At 50.1% G+C, this 23,644-nt stretch overlaps 9 protein-coding genes across 9 annotated transcripts; 5 read left to right on the forward strand and 4 right to left on the reverse strand.

The window, feature by feature from the left end:
- Positions 1-503: 503 nt before the first annotated feature.
- Positions 504-1,045, forward strand: T310_0381 (uncharacterized protein; the record flags this gene model as incomplete). Its single annotated transcript, XM_013476734.1, has 2 exons — positions 504-819; positions 909-1,045. 2 exons carry the CDS (start codon positions 504-506, stop codon positions 1,043-1,045), a joined length of 453 nt encoding a protein of 150 aa, XP_013332188.1.
- A 600-nt stretch (positions 1,046-1,645) lies between these two features.
- On the reverse strand, positions 1,646-3,162 carry T310_0382 (Inorganic diphosphatase; the record flags this gene model as incomplete). The annotated part of the gene is made up of 5 exons (XM_013476735.1): positions 1,646-1,787; positions 1,872-1,955; positions 2,014-2,357; positions 2,439-2,558; positions 2,653-3,162. 5 exons carry the CDS (start codon positions 3,160-3,162, stop codon positions 1,646-1,648), a joined length of 1,200 nt encoding a protein of 399 aa, XP_013332189.1.
- Positions 3,163-4,542: 1,380 nt separating this feature from the next.
- T310_0383 (tRNA dihydrouridine synthase (Smm1)) lies at positions 4,543-5,871 on the forward strand (the record flags this gene model as incomplete). Its single annotated transcript, XM_013476736.1, has 1 exon — positions 4,543-5,871. One exon carries the CDS (start codon positions 4,543-4,545, stop codon positions 5,869-5,871), a length of 1,329 nt encoding a protein of 442 aa, XP_013332190.1.
- A 742-nt stretch (positions 5,872-6,613) lies between these two features.
- On the forward strand, positions 6,614-9,970 carry T310_0384 (SNF2 family helicase/ATPase; the record flags this gene model as incomplete). The annotated part of the gene is made up of 1 exon (XM_013476737.1): positions 6,614-9,970. One exon carries the CDS (start codon positions 6,614-6,616, stop codon positions 9,968-9,970), a length of 3,357 nt encoding a protein of 1,118 aa, XP_013332191.1.
- A 530-nt stretch (positions 9,971-10,500) lies between these two features.
- T310_0385 (ThiJ/PfpI family protein) lies at positions 10,501-11,358 on the reverse strand (the record flags this gene model as incomplete). The annotated part of the gene is made up of 3 exons (XM_013476738.1): positions 10,501-10,892; positions 10,960-11,197; positions 11,281-11,358. 3 exons carry the CDS (start codon positions 11,356-11,358, stop codon positions 10,501-10,503), a joined length of 708 nt encoding a protein of 235 aa, XP_013332192.1.
- A 3,962-nt stretch (positions 11,359-15,320) lies between these two features.
- Positions 15,321-16,246, forward strand: T310_0386 (uncharacterized protein; the record flags this gene model as incomplete). The annotated part of the gene is made up of 3 exons (XM_013476739.1): positions 15,321-15,437; positions 15,694-15,915; positions 15,983-16,246. 3 exons carry the CDS (start codon positions 15,321-15,323, stop codon positions 16,244-16,246), a joined length of 603 nt encoding a protein of 200 aa, XP_013332193.1.
- Positions 16,247-16,912: 666 nt separating this feature from the next.
- T310_0387 (uncharacterized protein) lies at positions 16,913-17,558 on the forward strand (the record flags this gene model as incomplete). Its single annotated transcript, XM_013476740.1, has 3 exons — positions 16,913-17,340; positions 17,408-17,441; positions 17,499-17,558. 3 exons carry the CDS (start codon positions 16,913-16,915, stop codon positions 17,556-17,558), a joined length of 522 nt encoding a protein of 173 aa, XP_013332194.1.
- Positions 17,559-17,911: 353 nt separating this feature from the next.
- On the reverse strand, positions 17,912-20,055 carry T310_0388 (Sucrose transport protein; the record flags this gene model as incomplete). Its single annotated transcript, XM_013476741.1, has 6 exons — positions 17,912-18,825; positions 18,858-18,985; positions 19,059-19,248; positions 19,300-19,492; positions 19,574-19,795; positions 19,975-20,055. 6 exons carry the CDS (start codon positions 20,053-20,055, stop codon positions 17,912-17,914), a joined length of 1,728 nt encoding a protein of 575 aa, XP_013332195.1.
- A 1,229-nt stretch (positions 20,056-21,284) lies between these two features.
- On the reverse strand, positions 21,285-23,458 carry T310_0389 (glucose-6-phosphate dehydrogenase; the record flags this gene model as incomplete). Its single annotated transcript, XM_013476742.1, has 9 exons — positions 21,285-21,721; positions 21,777-21,984; positions 22,048-22,124; positions 22,184-22,268; positions 22,324-22,521; positions 22,598-22,942; positions 22,998-23,018; positions 23,078-23,150; positions 23,415-23,458. 9 exons carry the CDS (start codon positions 23,456-23,458, stop codon positions 21,285-21,287), a joined length of 1,488 nt encoding a protein of 495 aa, XP_013332196.1.
- Between the last annotated feature and the right edge of the window lie 186 nt (positions 23,459-23,644).

Consider the following 23,644-nt stretch of genomic DNA (forward strand, 5'->3'; position numbering starts at 1 on the left):
CCCGAAAAGTTTCCGTGTCCGCCGCATCGGAGGGCCGGTTAGATCAGCTATAACTATACCGATTAAATTGAGCTCTAGGATTGCAGGACTTGAGAGCTAGCTGCCATTGTACCAGTTTGTTACCATTCTTCAAGTGAATTGGCATCCCGCTGACGTCTCCTTGGTTTATCCTGCTCGTCCCGCCTGGACAACTCGAGCCGCGACATCTCCGTTAGAAGCATCGATTCCGGGGTGCGCAGGTAGCAAGTGTGATTATAGGCTCCAGAATTGTTGTTAACCCTGTCTTCCTCGAGGCAATCGGTAAGTGTCACCTCGCTTGGTGTTACAGTTCTATCATGCCATCTCTCAGGTATAATTACTTCAGTTCAACATCGCCAGCGCCGCCGAATGATATATATGCACGATACTAACAAGACGCCTTTCTATCACAGAAGATTACCATCTCTTTAAAATACCTGCTGGAGCCTCTCTTTACCGCATCAATACACTCTATCATATCAAAAATGACGATTCCCGTCCAGACAATCACCTACTTCCGCACCGCCTTCTCTCCCTTCTCTCGGCTCTCCCGGCCCTGTCGCCTCGCCCTCAATCTCCTGCAGAACCCAACAACTGCGCCCGCCAACAGCGCGGCACACATCGACATCCAAGTCACACATCTTCCGCGAAATTCGACGCAGCTTCCGGAGATAACAGTCGGTTTCAAGGGCGGGAAGGAGATCAAGCTCGAGGTCGGGAAGCGGCAGATGAAGATCGGGGATGTGGTTGATGAGATCTCGCGAGTGGGGAGACTCATAGAGAGAGAGGAGAGTCTGAAGGGTAATTGATGTCTTCATCATCATCTTCTTCTTCTTCTTCTCCAATGCTGTATAAAGTATGGCCTTGCGCAAGGTGTTCTTGGCTGCTAGTGAGGGAGCTGGACAATGCTGCGTGTCGACCCCTTTCCAATACCAATGGCCAAGAGAAGCAAATTCCAAAGCCGAGATGCAAGATCGAGTCATCTCGCATTGACTTTACATCCCTCGCAAGACTTGGTTTTGCATAGAGGACCCCATACTTATATAAATGGACACCGTGGTTGGGAGGTGCCCATGCCTTGCGAGAGCTCCGAATATGACTTGCAATTATTTACAACATGGAGAAAAATGACGCGGCGTGATGTGGATATCAATGTATACTAGATTTTATTTATTTTTTTTCCCGCCTCTTTGTTCATGTATCTAGCGTTCTTCTGAATATTCACCTGCATGACATGATGTCGCTTGTCAGGATTTTACTTTTCCAATATTGCATTACTATCGTTCATATAAAAATTGTCCACGCTAGCGCTCAATTGGGATTAATTTCTTGGTTTTCGTTTTCATTTTTATCTAACCACTATCAATTCTCCATGATAATGGAACATGAACAGACTCCAGCCCCTTTTGGAAAAAAGGTGAGACAAGGAATATCCATCGAATCTACCTTCTTTTACAGGCAGTCGATAGTCATCGAATCTACCGTAACCTATAGGCACGAAGAGGTATAAACGCGCGCTGTAGATGCACGACCGAAATGGGGAGAAAAAGACCTCAATACAAAATTGATATCGCAAATGAGACGAGCAGGGTATGCGCTCATTAGGGTAATTGAGCAAGCAAGCTGTTTAAACAGCAGCGCCGGAAATGAAGAACCACTTGTCGACACTGCCGTCAATCGGAGCCGGTGGGAGGTTCTCACCCGGGGGAATCTTGGCGAGCTGGGCCTGGTCGACGCGGTCGGGGGAGTTCTCGTTGGTGACGTTGGCACTAGTTTTCGCATTAGCTTTCTGCAATAATCTTTCCCCCCTTCCTGCGGAGAGGGTCAGGTCGAAATCCGGCTAGACTACTTACAGGCTGATGTCACCACGAGGAGTCTTGCCAGTCATGAGTCTCTCCCAAGCATCGTTGCACTCCCGGATCACCTCCATGGCGTACCTAGGATGATCTTATTAGCCGCGTAATAAACAAATCAAACGCACGGGAGACTGCTCACTTCTTGTTCTTGCACTCGCCAGAGAAAGCGAACTGGTTCTCGGGCTTGCCATCAGGAATCTTGTAGATACGGAACCATTCGTTGGTGGCACGGAGGAGACCGGGCAGGTGGCGCTCAACATCCTCGATGTCGTTGAGCTTGGGCGCCAACGGGTCGTTGACATCAATGACAATGACCTTCCAGTCGGTTTCCTCCTCATCCAGCAAAGCCATCACACCCAGAACCTTGACCTGCTTAATCTGACCAGTGTAGCCAACCAGCTCACCAATCTCGCAAACATCCAAGGGGTCGTTGTCACCCTTGGCCTTGGTCTCGGGGTGGACGACATTGGGGTCTTCCCAGGTCTGAGAAAGGTCAGCAATTGAGCTTCCCTTTTGGCTTTATTCTCTGCCAGAGCAAAACGAAAAGGTGCATCGATCACTCACCCGAGGGAAGGCACCGTAGTTCCAGAGGTAACCCTTGTGGGGGAAGCAATTGCGCACATAACGGAGTTTGCCCTTCTTGACATCCTGCTTGATGGGGTTGAGGAATTCCTCCTTGGAGATCTGGACAGAGCATTAGCACATGATTCTTGTCTTTATGAAACATTAAGATACGGAGAGGCCCCGAGGGCTTCTCTCCCAGACGGCTCTGCCATACCTCCACCTTGGCGTTTGTCCAGCGGGGGATCTCGACAATCATGTTCAGGATGGTCTTCTGCTCGTTGGCGTAGAGAGGGATATCGTGGAACGGAGAGATCGGGACGCCATCCTTCTCAATAAAGGCACGGAAGTCCAGCGTGTTGGGCTGGCCAACCTTGCGGACGGAGTACGACATGGTGGAAGGATTTGTGTGCGATGACGGTGTGGGAGCAGTGGACGAGAAGTGTCTGGAGAGGAGGGCAGCACGTTCCGTCGTCGAAGCAGACACGCTACGTGCAATGCCAGGCGCAGAAGACAGAGCAGACGAAGGAGCTGAAGAAGACGAAGAGGGCGAGGAGGGGGAGGGGGAGGGGGAGAGGGGCGGGCGAGAGGAGAGGGATCGAGCGGTGGGGGGCGCCAGGGTGGGCAAACAACAGCGGGCGGTTCCTAGGCAGCGGGTTAAGGGAGCTCCAGCAGACGCCAATTGGGTCAGACGCAGACACGCAGCGGACGTGGCAGCAGGGGACATGGGGATGCGGTGGTTTGGTCTGGTTTGGGTCCGGTTTAAATAATGGGTTTCACCAGGTCTAGAATGAAGGCCCTGAGGATTACTGCCAGCGCCCTCGGACCGGGACTGTTCGCGGTGGCTGCACGCCGTGAGGCCGAGGTATTAGGTCTTAGGTATTTTGATTATGCGTCCTGACTTCCACCTTCTGGTTCCGCAGTGGGCGGTTGAGTTTGTCTGCTTTGGCCTGTTGTTCTGGTCCTCCCGTTAGAGTTCGGTCTGGCTTGAAAACAGCTGTCGTCAGGCCTGGAAATTTTTTCGGCTGGTTCAAAGCAAAGACAGCCACGTTTCGGGCTGGCGGGCGATCCGGCCCCGCTGCCAGTCCAGCACGCCGAGTTGGCCCGCCCCGGCAGTCCGTACAGCTCCCATAGCTATGCCGACTCCTGTCCAGCTCAATATATCGTTATCTGGAAGGAAAGGATATTCTTTTTGGATCCAGGAAGCTCTGCTTTCATCCCGCGCCCAGCTAGGTGGACAATGCGCGGTAGAATGTGCTCACGTGTCCATATTGCATCCGGGATGGTACTTGCATATATATGTGTATCGTTCTGCCAGTCAAGTTTACAGAGACGAGGTTGGACAACGCTGCTTCCGTAGGACCAGATAATAATATCATTGACGACGGGCTTAAGCAGACGCACTCTTTCACAACCTTTTTTCCCCCCTGCCATCTGACCTCAACTTCTGTTCTGAGGGCCGATATCGGCCAGTGGCACTTCTGACCAACCGGGATATATGCCCATAGAAAGGGCGATTCAATAACGACGAGGTGCAACTCAAGACAATGCGATTATTCTATGTTTTTGTTACTCATAATGACATTGAACGGGCATCGACTTGTTCTTCCTGCTCTCATATTCAGTGAGTGCAGGACTGACTTGCAGAACCTAGGTATAGTACAGAGTATGTAGGTGGTAGCACATCCGTCCCATCATGACGCGAAATTACAGCAAAGCTCCTCTAGATAAGCTGGGAGATTTTGAAAGTCGTCTTAGATATTTAATTCCAAACTTTCTAAACGAGACCGGCCTAGTACCAGTGGTTGCAGACGTGGTGGCGCACAGCGGCGACAGGGGAGAAAGCTCAGAAGAAAATACTGAAGCGGGCAAGCCGCCCCTCGCTTATCTCTCTATCGCCACGTGACCTTGATTTTCACTCCTTTGCGGTTTCATCTTTCCGCGCCTTAGGTTACCTTTTCAACTGCATCTTCCTACTCTTTCTTTATATCTCGCGGGACTATCATCTGCCAGAGCGTTTTAGACCTGGTGCGTATCCCATCAGGGAGTGTGTCGCCTGGACAGGGCCCCCGCCCGTGGTGCTATGCTTCGGTTTCTCCGTAGCGCCATGGCTTCGCTCTCATCGCCGCCTCGCGTTCCTATCCCCGCCAACGGGGTCGACTATCGCGGGAAAGTCGTCCTGGCTCCAATGGTCCGCTCAGGAGAGCTACCATCCCGTCTCCTCGCCCTCAAATACGGTGCTGATCTGGTCTGGGGACCGGAAACGGTCGATCGTTCTCTCATCGGCACTACCCGTCGTATCAACCCGCGCAACTCAACCATCGAATTCACCCGTCTTCCGTCGAATGGAGGCAGATCTGAGAAGGCCACCCAAGAGTCTGTCATATACCGCATTGATCCTGTGCGAGAAAAGGGGAAATTGATCTTTCAGATCGGAACCGCATCACCGGAATTGGCTGTGCAAGCGGCAAAAGTCGTGGCCGCCGATGTTGCAGGGATCGATGTCAATTCGGGCTGTCCAAAGCCATTCAGCACGAGTGGAGGAATGGGCGCAGCACTTCTGCGGGATCCAGACAGACTCGTCTCCATCCTTGAGGCCCTTGTACGCGAAGTTGGGAATCCGTATCAGATCGGCATTTCAGTTAAGATTCGCCTCCTCGAGAAACCGGAGGAAACAGAAAAACTCGTGACACGCCTTTGCGCCACTGGAATTACTGGTCTGACCGTACATTGCCGCACGACCCCTATGCGGCCCCGCGAACGTGCCATCCGTGATCAGCTTCCCATGATTGCCTCGATTTGTCGAAAGGCAGGTGTGGCTTGTGTCATGAATGGGGATGTGACTTCCCGCGATGAAGCTCTCGCGCTGATGAAGGAGTATGGTGTTGACGGTGCCATGATTGCGACAGCTGCAGAATCCAACCCTTCGTGTTTCCGTACTGCTGCCGAGGGTGGACTTCTTCCGTGGCGCGAAGTCGTCCACGATTATATGGAGGCGTGCTTGCAGTGTGAAAATCGTTGGGGAAACACAAAATACCTTCTCAACATCTTGATTCCCGGGAAAAACAAGGAATTCAAGGACGCCAAGTCTGCCAAAAACTATTCGGACGCTTGCCGTCTCCTCAAATTTGATGATCTTCTCCCCACCGCGAAAGAGGTAGACAAGATTATGAATTTGGATAAGAAGGCAACTATCAGCAGCGATGACGACGTTCGAACCTCTGCAGTTCAGAATGCGATGGAGAATAACGAATCAGCAAGGGCTGCAGGGGGCGAAATGAGCAGACCCAAGCAAAATTCGCCCGTTGCCAGTGGTTCCGGTCCCATACGGACGAACTCAATCCCAAGTCCAGCGTCGAACCCAAAGCCTGAGACTGGAGTTGATCTGTCCGCACCGACACTCAACCCCCAACAGGATGCAGGCATTGCTGTCTAAAGATACCTTTTGCCTTATTTTTTTTTTACTCACGCCTTGCCCATCTACATTTGCCTTCTCTTCCACTGAGAGTCTTTGGGTTTCATTTCCTTTTTACGATGCATAGCCTGGAAGGATGAGGTTGCATTTTACGGTGTTAACTTTTTTTGGGATATGGACTCACTTCCTTTTCATTTCATACCCCGCGATCTGCACAGAGGTACGATCGCATTGGTTTCTTGTACATAGAGGATAGAAGTAGATAGCGGTGTAATATTTCAGCCATTTTTGGCGCCGTCAATTTACAGCTTGTCCAAGTCAAAAGCATGATAGTGATATCGAAGTGGGTGTCTGGTCTCATCTGCATAAATCCATTATCTTCACTTGTGGCTGTTTCAAAAGCCTATTGGAGGAGTATTCACTTCCCAACATATGCCTCTCGTAACCAGGACTCTCCATTCACTTTTGTTCTTGTCTGCTGCGCTGGTCATTGGTCGATCCTTCGAGTCAGTGAATGATATTCCCTTTTTGGCAGGGTTTAATGGGCCACACGTGACTGAGAGGCGCGCGGGCGCGTTAGATCGCGCTAAAACTTGCAGATGGCCCAGCCGCGGGCATGATGGATTTTATTCCGGGGTCGGGGTCTTGAACTCAACTCTTCTCTTTCCAAGGTTCGCGCTTTCTTCCAACTTTGTTCAACTCTCTAATACTTCCTTTTTCAGGCTCGATGCCATGACTCGTTTCTAAATCTAATCTGCGCAAGATGGAGGATTCCGTGCCGGAGACTCCTATTCGCAACCCTCAGTCGATCCAGAACACTGCTGGCAGTGTCGCGGATGACGATGCCGAGTATGAAACTGTAGCCACTGTTCTCATTCAAAATCAGTCTCTCAAAACACAGACTCCGCCCTCTGCTTCTCAGCGTCTCACGCAGCCTACCCAAATCATCGAAAGATCTTCCGATCAAAAATCCACCGTCCAGGTTGCCGCAACCTCCCCTTTGGCTCCTTCGTCGTCTCCATCTCGTCCTTCCCAACGCGGCGGAGTGTTATCCAATGCCATGGCCCCTAGCGGCACTCAATTTCGTCCGCCCTCGACATTTGCACGGCCTACGAAGCGACCGCCGGCGATAGACCTGGATGATGACGGGCCGACGTATCGTGGCGGATCTTCGGACGAGGACGTGCAGAATTCTCGGTCAACGGATATCAAGCCCGCCACTTTTACCAAGTCGTCGCGAAGCCCTGTTCCCGACAAGGTGATGGAATCTCCAGTGAACACAAACAGCGGATTGGAGAGGTTCAAAAAGATTACGTCTTCAGCAATCTATAGACCGACGAATGGCACTGCCAAACGAACGATCTCCCAGTTGGATGGGGCGTCAGATGGCGGATCTCCGAAAAAGCCTCGACAGTACACTTCTTCCCGCGCTTTACCTGTCGAGGTTGAGATCAATTCGATTGACGACATTGATGACTACCAGACTAAGGTCAAGGTTAAAAGGATCTTGACAATCATGCCTCAAAAGTCCGTTCGTGAAATCATGGAGGCTCTTATGTTAAAACGTGGCAGTTATGAAGATGCACTGGAACACCTTGCTGCCACGGAAGAACCAGCGACTGTCGCATTATCTGACGACGAATTGATCGTGGCTCGCAAACCCTCGCCTGTGGCTCCTGCCAAGCAACAGATCAAGGCGCAGACAAAAATTCAAGATAAATGGTCCAGCCTTCAGAAGAGTCAAAGGGACAGGCAGGCTACCCTGGATGAGTCCAAACCCAGGCGGCGTCTGATCCGGGGATCCAGGAACCGAGTCTCTTCTCCTGTCAGCACCCCACGCGCCGAAACGCCCCCAGCGAAACCACTAGGCCGACTTGTCAGAGGCAAGAGGCCCAGGTCACAGCGATCAGAGTCTCCAGAGGCGGTGATCATATCAGATGATTCCGATTCGAACAGCGACCAAGAGCCGTCGGAAGACGATGGGGAATTGGAAACAAAGGTTCTCAAGTTCATTAATAGTTGCACCGTCACAGAGCTCGCGGATCTTGCTGCCACATCTGAGCAAGCTGCGTCCACGATCATCGCACACCGTCCTTTCTCGACTTTAGAAGCTGTGCGAAATGTCATGGGTGACGATGAGCCTCAGCCAAAGAGTGGACGGGGTCGAAAAACCAAGAAGCCTATCGGAGACAAGATCGTTGACAAATGTCTGGACATGTGGACCGGGTATGAAGCCGTTGATGCGTTGGTAGCGCGCTGCGAGGCCCTGGGAAAGCCGATAGCTGCTGAGATGAAGAAATGGGGCGTGGACATCTTTGGGAAGAAGGACGCTGAACTTGAGCTCGTCTCCCTGGACCATGATTCCGGGATTGGCACTCCAGCAACCCCGCCTACTGACGAAGACAGTGACACCATTGCAAAGGGTCCTCGCAAAAATCGCTTCATCTCTCAGCCATCGATCATGAGCGAGAACTTGACAATGAAAAATTATCAGATTGTCGGAATCAACTGGCTGTCTCTCCTTTTTGAAAAGGAGCTCAGCTGTATTTTGGCAGACGACATGGGTCTTGGCAAAACCTGCCAAGTGATCGCATTTCTCGCACATTTATATGAGAAAGGCATCAAGGGACCCCATCTCGTCGTCGTGCCATCATCGACACTGGAGAACTGGCTTCGGGAATTCCAGAAATTCTGTCCCACCCTTTCGGTCATGCCATACTACGCAGGTCAAGAGCAAAGGGCTGAGATTCGAGAGACGATTGAAGAGAACCGGGACAGCATCAATGTCGTTATCACCACGTACACGGTTGCGAAAGCCAAGGTCGATGCACATTTTCTGAGGAACCTCGATTTCTGTGTCTGCGTGTACGATGAGGGTCATATGCTGAAGAACAGCACATCGGTGTTGTACGAGAAATTGATACGGATCCCTGCTCGGTTCAGACTCCTCCTCACCGGAACGCCATTGCAGAACAACCTGCAAGAACTGGCTTCTCTGCTGGGGTTTATCCTGCCCAAGGTCTTTCAAGAAAAGAAGGAAGATCTGCAGAATATCTTTGCGAATAAAGCCAAGGCTGTCGACGCGTCTGAATCTCATTCCACTCTTTTGTCAGCGCAACGCATCGCCCGGGCGAAATCGATGCTCGCGCCGTTCGTGTTGCGCCGGAAGAAGCACCAAGTCATTGATTTGCCACCGAAGATTTCTCGTGTAGAGTATTGCGAATTGAACGAGACGCAGAAGGAGATCTATGAGCAGGAGAAGGAGGAAGTTAGACAGCTTCTTGCCGATCGGGCAGCGGGGAAGAGGACCGGAAACAAGTCGGCCAACATCCTGATGAAACTACGTCAGGCGGCGATTCATCCATTGCTCAAACGCCGCATCTACGATGACACGACCCTGAGTCGCATGGCCAAGGCGTGCCTGAAGGAGGAGCAATGGTCACAGTCCGATCCTGATATCATCTTTGAAGAGTTGCAGGCATACAACGACTTTGAATGTCACACCATGTGCGTGAACAATCCCAACTCTCTGGGCAAATTCGCGCTGAAGAATGAGGAGTGGATGCATTCGGGCAAAGTTGAGAAGCTTTGCGAGTTGCTCAAGAAGTTCAAGGCGAACGGTGATCGGACCTTGATCTTCTCGCAGTTCACGATGGTGATGGACATTCTTGAATACGTCCTCGAGACACTGCACATGGGATTTTTCCGACTGGATGGGCGCACCAGCGTGGAGGATCGGCAGTCGATCCTGGACGCGTTCTACGAGAAGGTTGACATTCCTGTTTTCCTGCTCTCAACCAAGGCCGGCGGTGCTGGCATCAATCTGGCCTGTGCGAACAAGGTGATCATCTTCGACTCGAGCTTCAATCCGCAGGAGGACGTGCAGGCGGAGAACCGCGCCCATCGAGTGGGCCAGACACGCGAAGTCGAGGTGATCCGACTGGTCACAAAAGGAACAATCGAGGAACAGATCTACGCTCTTGGACAGACGAAGCTGGCCTTGGACCAGCGCGTTGTCGGTGACGACCCGGCTGATTCCAAGCGCAGCGAGGAGGCAGGCATGAAGGCGGTCGAAGAGATGGTCGCGGCCGACCTGCAGAAGGAGGAGTCTCGCAGCTAATCTTGTTTTGCGTCTCTGCGACGAAATCTCGCATTTTGTATCTTGACTTGTCACGGGGATTCATCCTGTTTCAGACGGGACTGTATGATCGCGTTTTCTGTCCCTCTTTTTCTTCTTGAAAAAAAAAAGGTACATGGGCTACATGTTGGGAAAGTTCATAGACTTTTGACTGGCGAGGTATGATATGGTTTGGTATGGTTTGGTATGGTTTGGTATGGCATGGGATGCGCGGCACATGTCACCTGTTTATCTGTCTGTCTGTCTGTGAATCCAAGATACCTCTAGATAGATGTCCGTTCTGGATTGAGGACTTGTTTATCAGATAGAGTAATAATTCAATGCAATCGAATTGCTGTAAGATAGACATTGACCTGTGGTCTTAGATAGTCCTATTAATTGCAATGATTGAACTGGTAATATACTACGTAATCTAGGTTTTGTTTTGTCTTCAAGTCATAAATTCATCCTATTTACCAATCTTCGTACAGTACATACATATATCGTATTTCATTCTTGATTTTACTCCGTAATTACAGACCCAACGCCTTGAGGAGCTCCTCCGCAACGCCCGTCGCACTAGCCGGGTTCTGACCCGTAATCAAGGGTCCTCCTAGGGAATTGGTCTTGGAGACGACGACCTTCGCGCCCCACGGCTGGTCGGCCTTGACGTAGTTGCCGCCGCTGACGCGGTTGAGCTCGGTCTCGAGCGCGAACGGCATCGGATCCATCATGCCCACCTGGTTCTCCTCGTCGTTCGAGAAGCCCGTCACCTGGGCGCCCTTGAGCAGGGGCTCGCCCGACGGTGTTGTCGCGTTGACGAAGACCACGGGGCCGTGGCACACGGCCGAGACGGGTTTGCGGGCTGAGGCGAAGGTCTGGATGAGTGCGAGGGAGGTCGGGTCGGTGACGAGGTCGAACATTGCTGGAAGAGAAGAGAGAAGGGTGTCAACCAACTATCCTCAATCATTATGCTGGTTGGTTGGACTTACGTCCATGTCCACCGACGTAGAAAATGGCATCAAACTCGCCCGCGCGAGGCACAATGTCGGCTAGTCGGTGGGTGTTCTTCCACAGCGCCTGCTGGGTGTTCAGGAAGTTGACAGCGATCTCGTCATTCTCGAACGGCTTGATCGAGCCCGGGTCGAGGGGCGCCTCGCCGCCCTTGGGGGAGGCGATGGTCAGGTCGACCTTGTTGTGGAGAACATGCCAGGGGTGGGCGAATTCGGGCTGACTCGTCAGCAATTCGGTTTAGAGAGAGAAAGAGAGAGAGGTGATCAAGAGAATGATTGATGCAGACAGATGCTACGTACCAGGTACCAACCGGTCGGTTGGCCGGTCTTGGGGATCGTATTCTGAGAAGTGAGGACAACCAGGACCTTGGGAGCCATTGTTCAGACAGACGATAGAGAGGGAATCAAGCTGTCTAGAATTGCTAGTAACTCCAAAGTTAAGAAACTCGATCAGTTGTAAGAAAGAAATCCGCTGTCCTAGGACCGTCTATAGCAAAAGGCAAGAAAGAGGGGCAAGCCGAGGGGCAGCTGCGAAGTATTTAATATCGTCATGATTGAGAAGCCACCCTCTGGGCTGCCTCCACAGGTGGATACGGGAAGTAGCAAATCTTTCCTGCCGAATGGAATGGCCTGTAGCTAGCTACTAATCAATTGCAGTTATTTCTAAGCATGGATGGACACTGTGGAACGGATACGGACGAGGGGTACCGCATGATGATATCATCGCAGCGGTGCACACACCTGCTGCTTAGTAATCGTCTAGCTGAGCGTCCTTATATAGATCACCCTTTTTAAAAAAATCTTATGTGTTAAAAAGGTCAACTCAAGAGGAAAGCTCTTAAAAAAAAAGTAGTAGGACTGGAATAAAATCCAGTCTTTGACAGGCTATGAAGAGATTCTATATCCTACAGAACGTAATTCAGAAAACAAAAAAAATCCAAGATACAAAATACCTAGGTACCTAATGCATGTCATTTTACAATTTCACTAAGAGGAAAAAGGAAAAGTCTACCTAGGTAGAAGATGGATGATCGTCGATCTAGGATCCTAAACCTAAATTCATTAACCAAGATTGCAACAACTTCCAGATGCTAGAAAAGAACAGAAGAACAAGACAAATAGAAACTTCACGAGGCGATCCTCCATCATCCACTTTTCCACCTTATTGATCCTGTACGGAGTACAGCGTAATTTTCAGTAGAAGTCTGCCTTGCCTGCAGATCACTTTCCCAGAACGGGACTAGTCTCCGCTGGCACGGACATCCGTTGATCCACCGAGGTCTCTATTATTAATATAAATCTCGCTCTGTATAGTTCATGTCTTGACGCTCGGAATGGGCCGGAAGTTGGCGGTATCATCTATGGAACTGGACTGTGGACCTTGTGGTGTATTCTGTGAAGTACGTATAGCTAGCTAGCTAGCTTGTGTTCCTGGATAGAAAATCTATATAGCCTAGCCAGTGTTGAAGCCGTACATATTATGCATTCTGATGTTATATTGATGAGAGAAGTACCTGGTCAAACGACTTTTCATCACGTGGACTAGACTGACTGAAAGATAACGATTTCGATTTCAAATTTGCAATTCCACGAAAGACAAGTCAATTCCATTTTTATTCTAAAATGAGGACCTGAGAATTACAGAATACGGTTCGTTTTTCTGGTCTGGGTGCCATTAATACCTAGTACAGTGTATTATAAAATCGTATAAAACCTGCAGCCTGTTGCTGGTCTAACCATCTCTTCTCTTTATCTACCTCTATTTCACACCTACCTAGCTCACTTTATTCTCAATATGAGCTAGCTGTCTACTCTATTACCCTTATATATACCCTTTGCTCAAACCCCGCTTTTTCAGTCGCAACCTGCAGCTAAGCATGCTTCAGATCATCACTAGTAGTGCATTTGTTATATTCTCATATATCTGCTTAATATATGCTTATTTGGATCCAGAAATATTATTTATTAGTAAGACAAGCCTTAAACCTAAGATACAATGTTCGGAAACAAGCTACAGATAGTAGAGAACCACGCAGACTCGTGAGCTTGTCAACCTTTGTTTTGAGGAACCACGTGATAATGGGAGATTCTTAGAAAAGGTGATTATTACGCTGGAAGAAGGCTGATCGCCTGTGCTGCCACTTGGTTGGGGGATTGTCTTCCTTGAGGACATCGGTAGGTCAACGAAGCTATGAACAACGATATTAACAGCTCTTATTGCTATATTATTCTTGAATGGTCGCGAGAATGCGCACACAAGAATAAGATAATCCTCTGTGAGAGTGCGGAAATACCCAGTTCAGAGTCCAAAGCCAATATCGGGGCGTTAACAGTTTTTGCCCCATTCTTTCAACATCCTCAGCCTTTTATAAACAAAATAAGGGGATAACATGGCCTCAAAAACTAAGATTCTTTTGATCTAGGTTTATATAAGGCCAATTCCGGCTTGCTTGGTAGCTGCGCCTTTGCAATGCCCCCCTAATTACCCGAGCTGTCAGTCTTGCTACAGTAATTGCTGTCGTGAGGCTCTATGGTGTTGACTATCTAGGCGCCTCACAATGCTAGTTGCTACTCGTCCAGTCGAGCTGGAAGCCGTCAAGGCAATTAGGAGAACTACAACCTCGAGGGGAGGAAGGAAAATAACGCCAGACTGAGAGGATCAGCACTTTTCCTGTAATATCTCTTTCGCAACCTCGATCAAAATGACTGGTTATGCATAATTCTCTTTTCTTCGTTGCATGACTATGCTGTAGAGAACGTAGTTAGGGAGCAGTCGAGTGGCTAAACTTGATGATATATTATCTAATAATCTGTATAAACATCTGTACAAAAGTCCTTTACTTATTCCTTTTTTCCAGATTCAGTGTCTTCGGAACAATCTCACCATATTTGTTTTCCATGTCAACGCCAGTTCTCCTCGATCAAGCTGATCTCTAGCCATTACAACACAGGCTCCTGGCGAAAACGCTCAGTTCAAAAGAAAGGTCATCGCTGGCCCTGTCGTCTTTGCCTATACAAAAAGCAGTCTCACAGCCAACACGCATTTTGATCCCATCCTTAACAGTAAGTATTTGATGAAACCAAGCTGGAAATTCCAGCCTAATATGATTAATGATCAACCTTGGGGTAATGTGACAGCCTTTTAATTCAGAAATATCAACTCAACAGCTATCATTTATTTTTGAGGATAATCTTCTTATTCAGTCCAGGACAGGAATAGCAGAACAAAACTCTAATAAAACATCTCTAATAGTATAGTATCCCTCCTCTAAACCTGCCCAACTTTGCTAATACTAATCTACAACCTTGCCCTCTGAGCTTTGCCCACCTTGCATAACACTCTGGACAGGGTAGGGTGGTCAGCCCTTACACCCTACTTCTGGTTTGGCACGTACCACTCCAGGTACTGTGGGCATTATTATTGGAATCCCATCTTTTCTGGAACTAGATCAGTGGTTTAAGTTGACTGCACTTGGGCAAGTAAGCTTACAGTATGAATCTGCAGCAATAATATGGACTTTATATAGTATGTGGTCGGAGAATTGCGGCCGAGGTAATACTAGAAGGTGAGTCTATGACCGAAATGATATAGTAATGGCAAATTCAAACAAGGCTCTGACCTCGAAGAAGCTAATTAGCTACCTTCTTTGAGGCTCTGTATAAGGACGCTGGTTAAGTATGTACCGTATGTACGTACATGTGAAGGGAATCCATGAGCGATTCACATCCACAAAATGTAGACACTGCTCGTAATGACGTTCGATTTCAAGGCCGTGTTTCTGAGAACAAACGAGCAGAATTGCCATATACTCAATGATCATCGCTTGCTTTCAAGCTTACTATCTACGCGCGGAGATGCTAACGAGCCTCATATCGGCTGACAGCACACCGTATGTACACGAGAGGTAATAATAGGCTGATAGCCGAATAACCTATTTTTAGATTGGGACAGTTTCGCCGGGGATCAACCTGAAAGAAGTGTCCAAGAGAAGAAGGTTCAGGGCCTGGCACACGGTACACCGTTTAGTTTAGGATCGACGTTTTTTTTTTAAAGGCAAAATATTTGGATGCAGAACAAACCAAAAAGATAAATTTGAGCCATTTTTATGAGTAATGCATTCTTCACCGGTGAAGAGACTGCCGATTCACTGCCGTGTGAGGCTGTTTGACAAGTCAAGGATTGATTTCCCTCACCTTGTGTGAGAGAGGGGCGGGCGATGCGGCTGAAAGTGTTGGTCATCGCATATCGTACAGTAAGCGCCCACCATATGCAACGAACGTGTTGGGGGCTGTTTTAGGGAGTAACACCGCCATCGATGATTGAGCGCCTAATTTTAATAATGCCTGCAACTTTGACTAGCGAGGCTGTGCCCAAGGCAGCTGGCCGTGGTTGCAGATACATGCTTTGTTTGATCGCCGTGCCCCGTGCCGTGTCGCCTTGTTTGCCTGAGCCAGTAGTACATTAGTGCCCAGCTTTCGTTTAAATTCGAGTCAGTTCCTTCGTTTCATATTTCTCAAAGGTAATATCCCTCTCCTTCCTGCAGTTGTTACTTGCGAAAGTACGGAGTAGATTTCAACCACAGCGGGAGCTATATTGTTCTGAACCCTTCAAGATGCAATTGGTTACCGGGGTCCTTCGCGTCTTTCAGGCAAGTAGCTTTTCTCTTTCCTTTTAGAACTGGAAAACAGGAGCATACGCTAATTCTTGCACAGTTCCTCTTCGCGATCGTCGTCCTTGGTGTTTCTGTGACTCTCGCCAAGCACCAAGTCTACAACTCCGTGCCGGCAGCAACAGGCTACAGTGCCTTTACCGGTGGTCTGGGCATTCTGGCGGCACTGGTTGGCTTTGTAGCGCTGTTTGCCAGCTCTCTGGATGGTATTGTGACCTGGGTTCTTGATGGCTTGGCAAGCCTTGCATTTCTCGCTGGCGGCCTTGTATGTACACCTTGATCTCGACCAATACATATATGACAAGCTGCTAACTCGCTTCTCTCTCTCTTAGGCCTATGCGATCCTCCTTCGTGGGACTGACTGCTCCGACCCCACTACGACGTACAATAACGACCTGCTCGACGGAGGCTGTATCTCTACGAAACAGGGTGAGGTCTGCGGATATGATAGCCTAGGAGAATTGAACAGCAGGTGCACCTCCGCCAAGGCGGATACAGCCTTTATGTTCATTGACTTTGTTGTCTGCATCGCTGTTGTTGCATGCTCCTTTTTTGCGTCACGCAGCAACAGTAGCTTCAGGGGTGGTGTTGTGTAACCATGAATCTTCTTTGGGATTGACGATAAATAATAATTACACAACGGGGTATGTGCTGTCTATTATCATTTTATAGGTATTTGCTTTCTTATAGAACTGAGATTGTTTCGAGTTTAGGGAGACAGAACCTATCCTGTTCCCTGAAGTCTTCCTTGGAAGTTAATGACGGTCACGATGTGAATAGGAACAGTGGGGCGATTCTACGACAGATTGATTCATCTTAACACGACACGAGTCGCTTTCGACCTAAGTTGGTTAATGGTACTAGATGTATGTATGTATGGACATATGAAACCTGGGCAGCGGAATGGATAAAAACCCATCTTTTTGTAATACTAGAGCGGTGACCAAGTTATTAATAGGCCCTACTGGATGCAATCAAGACAATCAATATGTAAACAGCCCATACCCAGTTCCATTGGCAGGTTGTAGTATACAGGATGGAGGACACCTGATCGGGTTAAGTATCCAACCGAGGTATTGCCTATCCAGGTAGGTAGGTAAATACTCGGAAACTTTGGTGCGAAACTCTAATCCGTATAGACACCAAGACCTGCCATGAAAGAGCGAACTTCGAACCTGCTCCTATCACTCATCACCACAGACTCGCGTGCGCCATCTACCTAGGCACATAACAATAATAATCTACAGTACATTCCATTCAACATGACCACAACTACCACCACCATCACGCCCGGCCGAATCCTCCTCGCTCTCGTCGCCATCCTCACCGCCGCGGGCGGCTTCTTGGCCGACATGAACGAGACACACATCTACAACCCGCGCTGGCCGCCACACGCAAAATTCCACAATGGACAGACCATGTCGATGGGTCTGTTGCTGGGGCTTAGCAGTCTTTACTACCTGTTTGGTCGATCATCATCATCACGAGAACCGCGGGCACTGGCGCAAGCGCTGGCGCAAGAATTGTCCTCGTTGTGGACTGCCGCCTGGCTGGGTAGCTTGTACTGGGTGACGCAGCTGAGTGCGGCGCTGTATCCCGGGTCCTTGCCTGTTGATCCAGAGTTCGGACAGGGCTTTCCGCAGGCGTATATCTGTGTGGTGCTGTTGAGTATGGTGGTTGTTGGCACGGGGTTGGAGCATAGGAGGTTGAAGAGGATGATGGAAGTGAAAAATGAGTAGAGTACATACATGTAGTAGGTGGGATGCGAAGAAGGCTGTAGATAGCAGGATGGTTCGTGTTACGTCTCTTGTTTCTCTCTCTATGGAAAATGAGCTTAAGGTTTTACAGACAAAGAATTGCTCTAGCGAAAGCACAGACAGACAGAGATTATGCATTAACTATGAATGATAATTGTCCAACCAGGCATGCTGCCTCCTCCCCTTCTAGCCTTGGGTATAAAGCTCAGAAAGAAACCCTCCGGCGATGAGATGATTATTTACAGGAAAATGACATTATAACGTCTTAACGTGCGCTGAAATCTGAGCCACAAGAGATGTCATCAAGATCGTCATGAATAAATATATAAACAAAATCAACAACCGAAAGCATAGATATGACCACCCTGAAGACGAAGATCAAGACAGAAATATCGGGTATCCCGAGAGAATTACGTAGGTAGGTAGGTAGGTGGGTGGGTAGGTGGGTTTCATGCTGGTTGAAACAGTGTCAAATCATGCAAGGACGCACTGGTATGAGTACGGCTAGTGCACTGCTTTGAACCGTCTGGTCGCTTCAGCAGCGACCAAGGCGCTGAGCGCTCCGATAAACAAACAAACGGCGATCGCGTTTGGACCGTCCGAGTTCGCACTGATCCACCCACTATCTCGCGAGGCCTCCGGCTTGTCGCCGTCACCGGGCTTCGGGGTCGCAGGCTCGAGGATGCTGAAGACAACCCAGCTGATAAAGGTTCCGACAAACTGCGGGAGCGTGGTGTACACGTTCAGCACCCCCAGATAAATCCCGGCCAGCTCGCCGGTGGATGACCCATCGGAGAGGGACTCGTCGTCGCTGTCATCGTCGGCATTTCGATGGTTCAGACGCAGCACATCCCTCTCCACATCTGCGTTTCGATCGATGGTGTCGAGCGGTTGGTACCCATGCGTACGGAAACTGGTCGACGTGATCATCGCTGCGGTCGGTCGTGGATTGGTCGGTGGCTCCAAAGCGAGTTTGTTGATCTCGACCCCCATGAATGCAAACGGCGCCCAACCCGAGATAGCCCACGGGATGGCGCAGATGGAGACCAGGAACGTGGCAAATCGCACGGATCGGGCCAGCGGCGCAAAGATCATAGTGGCAGCAAACATGAGATGCGAGATAAACCACGCCGTCTGCAAGTCGGGGCGGACGGTCTTGATCTTGCGCAGCAGTGCTGCGATGCCAGGCGGAGGCCGAGGTGTGAAATTCGGTTTCTTATTATCTGGAGAACGCACGCAGAAAGGGAGAAGAACTGAACTGATGAACGTAATAGACGAGAAGATGACAAGAGACAGACTGCCCAGACGGCCCACATCACCAAGCGTATCGGTAGATTGAGTCGCAGCTTCGGGACTCTCATATCGGAAGTAGGTCTCGCCTACCCACGTCGTGCTGTAGAAGAGGAACGGGAACCAGCCTGTCGAGTTCGGTCAGCAAGATTGCGCCCACCATTCAGAGGTTCATTTTGTAAATCGCACCAATCCAAGACCAGAATTGCACCCAACAGATGGCCTGGATACGAGGCGGCAGATTCACGGTCGTTTTGAACAACTGCGACAGGACTTGGATCGCACCCGCTTTGCCATCCGAGTCTCTGTGCTGTCGTCAGCAAATGTCGGAGCTAAGAATTCCATCCTAGGCATGACTGACCTGGCAGAGATCAATACTCTTTCCTTAACAGAATACGAAGTGATCAAAACGGCCACGATCAACATCAGCGCCGCAACTACGGTCATTTGTTTGAATTGGGTGTCGCCAAATCTCGTTCCGAAAACTGTGACCATATCAATGGAACCGATGGCATAACCGATGAGCTGGCCGATTGCAGACATCCTACTAGCTTCATGCTTTCAGCAACCCTAGTCAGAAAAACACATCCGAGGCAACCTACCCCATGCGGATCCTGCTTGCTGCTGAGGAATCGGCAGCGTGTCGACGATGAGACTGCGACAGCAGGCTTGAACTGTAGAGAGCCGATCAGTATCTAGTCGAGCGCTGAATGAGAATAAGACGTACCTGCATTGATGGCAAAATCGACTGACGTAAATACTCAAAACAGCCACTGCGATAGTAGCACTCTTTTTCTATTATGAAGCAGAAGATTGTCAATATCAAGGAAACTCCGGGGCGACAACACCACGTTGCAGAATGCGCATCCCACCTACCTTCTCCGCATCGTGTACAAACATTCCGACCACCTCAGAGGTCCAACCCAGCAGGAGCAGACAGGCCGCAACAACAAAAGAGCCACCGACCATGAACGGCCGTCGTCTTCCCCATTTTGACCGTGAGCGATCAGCGATGACGCCAATGATAGGTTGCATGATGAGGCCGGAGAGCGGACCAGCGATCCAGACCAGGGATGTTCGCGACTTCGTCAAACCGAGCTGGAGAAGGTAGGGAGTGCAATCTGCTCGTCCGCGAAATTTCCAGTCAGATCAGATAATACCCTCATAGTAGAAGAGAAATCGACATACAAGTCATCTCAATGCCCCATGTGAACCTTTGAGCGTGCGTGTTCATCAGCCATGCTCTCCACGATGTTTACCTCGAAAAAAGGACATACTGCAGCCCAATCAGACTGAACGTCAGCAATGCCATGCGTGTCGATTCCGTCCGGCCCTTGATGGCCGGCGTGCCTGTCCATGATGCAGCGCGCATAGTGACGGCGTTGAATTGCGCATATAGAGGCCGGCCCACCGTTCAATTTCCTCCCTCCACTGCTGTCTCGTTTCCAGGCTTCAACCCCGAGCCTCAGGTGAGCAGCTCACAGCTTGTCAGCTGCTTGCTCGCGATATAGTCCGGTAACTCGTAGAGTTTTGCGATCCCCGTCTCAGCACCGAGCAGATCCGTGGACCGCAGCCTCCTGCCATCAATAAGCTATCTTATCCAAGCTTCGATCTTCGGGTCCGGGCCAGTGCGATATAGTCGGGTTGGTGGCAGTCATGCAGACTCTCAACTGAGCCGACCGTAACAGCAGTCTCCGCGGCGGCGTCTGGGGGAGGGAGAGCAATAGGATGCAGAGAGAGAAAGTGTGCGACAATCGACCAAGTCTGCAATTGAAATCTAATTAGCCCAAGACGGATCCAGGGCACGCGTCATGGAACGCTGTGGACGCCGGGCCTGGGCGGGCCTGCGTGGCTGAGGCCGGGCGGTGCGCGCGCTGCTGTCTGCGGCATAGCGTGGAGGCACTCGCCACTCACGTCCTCAGGCATGCACGTCTCAGGGGTCGCGGACCCGCTGCCAAGCGGATACATCGTTCCTGATCCGAAGATAAATAACACCGGTTAATTAAAAAGACACCATGGACTAGATCTAAACAGTATTATAATATTACTTTCCTCTACAGCAAAGGATAGATCAAATATAGGCCAAATCATCACGTCATTAATTTCTTCAAGTGCGGTCACCTGCAGAGAATAGCAAGACCCTCCAGGCTTTTAGTTCTACCGTAATCCAGGATATATTTTGAACACATATTTTCAACGTGACCTTGGAAAAAAAATAAAATAGAAATATCATTCGTCCGTGATCTTCCTGGTCCATGCTTATGAGGCTCCGCTTGGGAGTTTGAAAGCCGATATCAGGATGCCCAACAATCACTGCCCAGGTATTGCAACCGAAGAAGAGCTTTCCGTCTGAGAAGACATGCACTTGCGCCTAGAACGATCGCCAATCCCGTACCCTTAGACCCGGTATTGAGTTCCAGCATTACATCGTTTGAAGAATCGTGCTCGCGACAGTAATCTACAGCCTATTCGGAACTGACGTCACGGGCCACTGGTAGCCCGCGGCATCACTAAATTTATAGCCAAAGGACGACGTGAAGTCATCCAGAACCGCAGGCCCTCGGGAGCCTAAAGAAACGACACAGTATTAGTGGGGATTTCTCTTCCATGCAGCGGGAGAGCCAAATGGGGGTGGGGGTGGGGGGTCCTCACCGTAAGGGTACTCCATCGGGATGATCTCCTTGTTGTCATCCAGGTAGTGCAGGAGTGGCGTGAAGATCCTCCAGCTGGCATCCAGCTCGTCGTCACGGACGAAGTTGGAGTGGTCACCCTTCAAGGCGTCCAGAATCAACGACTCGTATGCTTCGGGGATCTTGAGGTCGGAGAAGCGACGGCGGTAGGTCAGATCGAGTTCCGTGACCACCGTCTGCATCGAAAGGCCGGGAAGCTTGGAGTTCATCTTGATATAGACAGACTCGTTGGGCTGCACCCGAATGACCAGCTCATTTCGAGGAATGTCCTTGAAAATGCCCGACGTGACATCCTTGAACTGGATGCGAATCTCCGTCTTCTGCTCGTTAAGGGCTGGATGCAGTTAGTTTCACGGCCAGGGCAGGCTGAAACAGCTCTGAATCCTTACCCTTCCCGGCCTTCAGAATCCAGGGAACACCATCCCATCGCTCGTTCTTGATGTATGCCACCATGGCGCAGAAGGTTGCACAGCGAGAGTCCTTGGGGACAGTGTCGTCCTCTTTGTAGGCAGGCTTGCTGCCATCGAGCGACCGTCCATATTGGCCGATGATGACATTCTTGGGCTCAATGGCGTCCATCGCTCTCAAAACGCGCACCTAGAAAGAAGAGAAAGGATCAGCAGCTGGCTCATTGGAAATGCCAGTATAGGCTCTGCGTACCTTTTCATCACGGATATCCTCCGCAGAAAACGAAATCGGCCGCTCCATGGCAAGTAGCGTCAACACCTGCAGCAGGTCTAGATAACAGGATTAGCCGTCTCTCCAATAGTGATCAACTGCCCTTGGTTTGACATACGGTTCTGCATAACATCTCGAATGATGCCGAACTCATCAAAGTAACCACCCCGCCCTTCCGTGCCGAATGGCTCTTTGAATGTGATCTAATGACGGTCAGTCACAGAAGTGGCCAAAACGTGATTCCAGGCTTCGGCATACCTGAACATTGTCGATGTGATGGCGGTTCCAGGTAGCACCGAAGAATTCGTTTCCGAACCGCAGGATGAGGATGTTCTTGACCATCTCCTTTCCCAGGTAGTGGTCAATCCGGAAGATTTCCTCCTCCTTCCAGTTAGGCTCCAAAGCCTTCTGCAGCTCCCGGGAGCTCTGGAGGTCTTTGCCAAACGGTTTCTCGACCTACAGACCAAGTAGCCCTGTCAGCATCCGTGTCGCTCACATGCGTTGCTTCCGCGCAGGAGGCTATCCAACGTACAATGATTCGCGCAATTCCATTCTTGGGATAGCAGTTCCTCTTCAGTTGCTCCGATACCGTAATGAAGACACTAGGTGGCAGGGCCATGTAGAACACTCGGTTCTGCTCATGCTGGCCTCGCTCGATCTCCTCGAGGTGCCTATTGAGGTTCTTGAAGGACTCATCCTGATCATATTGACCCGAAACGTAGGTGCAGAGCTTGCAAAAGCTCTCGAGTTGCTCCTCGATCTCTTTTGTCGGCACCTTGATGTAAGATTTCACTCGTCGCAAATACTCTGCATGGTCCATTTTCGTGCGGGCATAGCCGACGATCTTGATGTCTTTGGGAAGGAATTTGTTGCGATACTGTCGGAGCTTGTTAACAACGAACCGTTTCCACCAATATTCGTCATTCACATACCAAGCCAAAGAGAGCTGGGAACTGAAGCATCATTAGCATCGGAGCCGCTGGCAGAAGCAGGAGCAGAGGGAATCACGAACAGTCTTCTTCTTGGCAAGATCGCCAGAGGCGCCAAGCACCACGATGACAGTGTCATCTTTGAGCTCGACCGTGCTGGTTGAGAAGTCAATATTAGCTTTCCGAGCGTTCAGTCAAGAGTTGAGCTGAGCTGAACGCATATCGATAACGATGCAACAAAAAAGAGAAATAGGGCAGATTTCTTAAGGAGAGAAGCATAAAAGAAGCTCAGCTCGTAGGGAGAAGCGTTGGCGACAGCAGTCAGGTCTGATATCGTCGGTCCTCAAAGGATGGAGTCTGCCCCGCGATGGGAACGAGGGGTGATGTAAGCGGTACAAAGCAGTCAAACAGTTGACTCACCCAGCATTTGCGTGCTGCTCGGCCTCGGTGATTGAGCTGGCCATCTTGGAATTGGGTCAGTGTAGCCGCAAAGCAGGACGCACTGAGAAGAAGAGGACAGTAGAGATGGAAGCGAAAGTGTGAGGTGTTAGGAGGACGGAGAAAAAGCTGGGTTTATCCAGCAGTTCCGGCGGAGAAGGTACGGTTTTAACGGGACGGGCTGCCCGGTGTAGCTTGCAGGTGGGTGAGGC

Source organism: Rasamsonia emersonii (genome assembly GCF_000968595.1).
Source record: "Rasamsonia emersonii CBS 393.64 chromosome Unknown ctg1118621759676, whole genome shotgun sequence".
Taxonomy (NCBI): Eukaryota; Fungi; Ascomycota; class Eurotiomycetes; order Eurotiales; family Trichocomaceae; genus Rasamsonia; species Rasamsonia emersonii.